Raw genomic sequence first — 3137 nt, forward strand, 5'->3', positions numbered from 1 at the left:
CTGCCCGGGCCCGTGCTCCAGCCTGTCACAGCGCGGGGAGGGTGAAGAGAGAGAAAAGCTGACAAAACCCACACGGTGATCGGCGAGACGGGGGCGAGGAAGAGGGAAAGGGCTTTTTATCACTTCAGCATCCTTTGGGGGAGAAGTGGGGAAACGTGCTGTTTGCGTAACTAACTCTTGTTAAAACAGCCTCTCTGGTGATGTTGACTATCGCAGCTTGCAGTGCTGGCATGACCAGCTTATTTCTGCTGGAAAGTATGCAGGGTTGTGTATTCTTTCAAAGTCTGACTTTCTGCCTTAGCAAATTTGCCAGTAACATAGCTATGTAGAAATTCTCTTTTGTCAAGTTATTCCGTAAAAGTTATTTCAGAAATTAAAAACCTGATGATTTATATAGTCACCTCAGTAGTCTCTCTGTGATGTTTAAAGCTTTTATGTGTAGTTACGAACTTGCTGTATGAAGTTTCAGCATTTTTGAGGTCTAGTCTACTTTTTTTACATAAAACTAATGTTGCAGAGTTCAGATTTCCTTTTATAGAGGCTGTGCTTAATTGATGCTTAAGGTGCTTGTGTTCTTTTGGCAGTATTTGTTGTCGACAGAAGGGCCTTCATCACAAAAGCTGATAGCAAGATATGGCTCACGGTCCTTCTGGGTAAGTGGAAGGAACACATCACAGGGGGAAATACTGATCTTTTTACCTTTCTTTCTCTGGAACTGTAAATTGTATCTAAATATATTTGGAAATATAACTTGGAAAAAGGAAAAAACATAGCCGATGTTGAAAAGGGAAAGGAAATAACTTCCTACCTGGTAACTTTTGTAAAGCTGTTACTGTAGCAGTTGATGTGGTATCACAACATTTATAGGAAAAAAATTTCCACATATTTATGGATTTCTCCTATCCAGTCATTAATTTCTAGGAAAAAAAAAAGAAAAAGGCAGCGGCTCTTACTAAGTAATGTAATCACAACAGCTTGTTTGGGAAGAAGTATGGGTGGACGTACATACAGTTGTAGAGGGATGTAAATTCAGATGTTATTATCTTTGGGAATATTTTTGAGGAAATAATGAAATGGCTTATGGCCAAAATCTTGAAAAAACCACCTAAAGTGTTTGTAAAGAGATGCATTCCTAGAGTTAACAAGTGCTAAGTAATAGCATATTTATCAGATGCACAATTAGATAGACCCTGAAAGGTATTCTAGTAAGGAGTGTCAGGGTATTCCAAAGATGCTGGTACCATTAATCAGACCACCAGCAGTCCTGGCTGCCGAAGGGGGTTTCTTCAATTTGATGAATTACATTGCAAAATAGTAGCAGGGAAACAGCCCTTAGCTTGGAAGCTAATTAATGGATAAAGTGTTCCTGAATTGCTTTACTTACATCTATTTATTCAGCATTTCCTAGACTCGTAGTTACTTAAATGACATAGAAATGTTAAACTGATGGTCAGAATTGAAAAATGCTTTCCTCTGATTGAAATTTGAGATCAGAGAGAGTTTTATAATTTCTGGAATTTGAATTTGTCTGTGAAACCCAGATAACCAATTAAATATTTCAGGGAGGTATTTTCCTTTTTAATGGTAGTAAAACCTTAGTAGCAAAGTATGTAATAACGTACAGTATTTGCAGTAGCAAAGAATGTACATACACTACGTATGAAATAGTGAGTTTTGATTGAGTGGAATTTGAATTTTTGTTGTTGCTTTGCTTAAGCTTTAAGGCCCGTATTTTAAAAACAGAGGCTCCCACAGCTGGAGCTGGTTTAATTATAAAGTGTGAATTTTTTTCTCTTATGAATTATCTCCAATTTATGTGCAGCAGTAAAGTTGTCAGACTTTCAAGGATGTTCTTATACAACACTTCACCCTATTATGTTGTTAGGTTTTTTTTTTCATAATGACCATTGACTTGAGGCCTTATTCCTGAAGACACCCTTATTATATTGCACAGAATCTAAAAATGTAACAACTTGACTAAGCTGCAGAAGTAGTCAATACTTGCAGGTTCCTCATTGTTTTCAGTTCTGCTATATTCCTACCTGATCACTTTGTGGATATTTGAAAAATATGAAGCAGTTTATTGTACTCTTCACATCCTGTTGGATTACAGTATCTCAGCATTTGTTGTTCTCTTGGTAAATAAAGCCAAGGATGGCTTTATTCTTCAGTATTTAATTGCCAGAATCAGAATCCTTTTTATATGCCATTCATATTGCTTTTCTTAGAATGGCACACAGGCAAAAATAGGAAATCTATCAGATTTTATATAATATCCCTAGTCTGCAAAAATCTTATCATATGCTTTGCTTTTAGGGATTCTTAGGCTGGGTGAGAAAATGGCATCTGCAAGTTCAAGTACATAGTAGCTGTGTAAGTGTTTACAGCATTAGAACTATAGTATTCCCTTCCTGTCCCCTCCTTCATTCCCTCTCCAGTAGGGACATTAATGGGATCAAAGGATGGTAATTTAACAGAGCTGAACGGCATGTTTTCCATCAGAAGCTGGCTTAATGCAGTCTGTTGAAAAATGCTGATTTGGACTTACAGTGGAAGTCTATGAATTAAGCCCATTGTCTCTTGGAATATGAGTAATTAACATAAATTGCTGTGTGATTATGAAAGGTCTTGACTTTGTACTGATAATAGAATGATACTGTGAAAATGTATATGAAATTCTCCAGAATAACTGTGAATGTATTTACACTTACTGCATTGACTTTCAATAAAGCATTTACTGAAGGGAAGAATCAGATTTAAAGCTATTGTTTCCTCTATGAAATAAGTGGTATGTCTGGATGTGAAATGTAATTTCCATAATAATAGATAATTTATTTGCATCAGTAAAATACCGCATATTTGCCTTATTTGGATCAACATGAATTTGAGTTAATGAACAGTACGGGCAACTAATACGCATTGGACTTTACTGTATATTCTTACCTAACATGTGATCTGTTTTAAAATTGTTATTTTTTTTATAGCTGGGGTGTGTTTATATGCAAATGTATTTCAGCATCTAATCTTACTGGGAATCTCAGGAATGTTGCTGAGAAATGAAATAATGCCGTGTACAAATGTGTAACTATTACTTAATAAGCAATAACTAAGAAAGGTTTGGGCTGCTCTGTTTCTTT

General features: G+C 36.0%; 1 protein-coding gene across 1 annotated transcript in view; it reads left to right on the plus strand.

Moving 5' to 3' along the window:
- The window catches only part of DPY19L1 (dpy-19 like 1), a gene marked incomplete at its 5' end in the record, with an annotated part of 43756 nt that overhangs the window by 350 nt on the left and 40269 nt on the right, over positions 1-3137 (plus strand). Inside the window, one exon of the mRNA XM_017734598.1 lies at positions 585-653. Coding sequence (XP_017590087.1) covers positions 585-653 — 69 coding nt within the window. The remainder of the gene's footprint in view (positions 1-584; positions 654-3137) is intronic.

The sequence above is a fragment of the Corvus brachyrhynchos genome, unplaced genomic scaffold, assembly GCF_000691975.1.
Source record: "Corvus brachyrhynchos isolate BGI_N302 unplaced genomic scaffold, ASM69197v1 scaffold94, whole genome shotgun sequence".
Taxonomy (NCBI): domain Eukaryota; kingdom Metazoa; phylum Chordata; class Aves; order Passeriformes; family Corvidae; genus Corvus; species Corvus brachyrhynchos.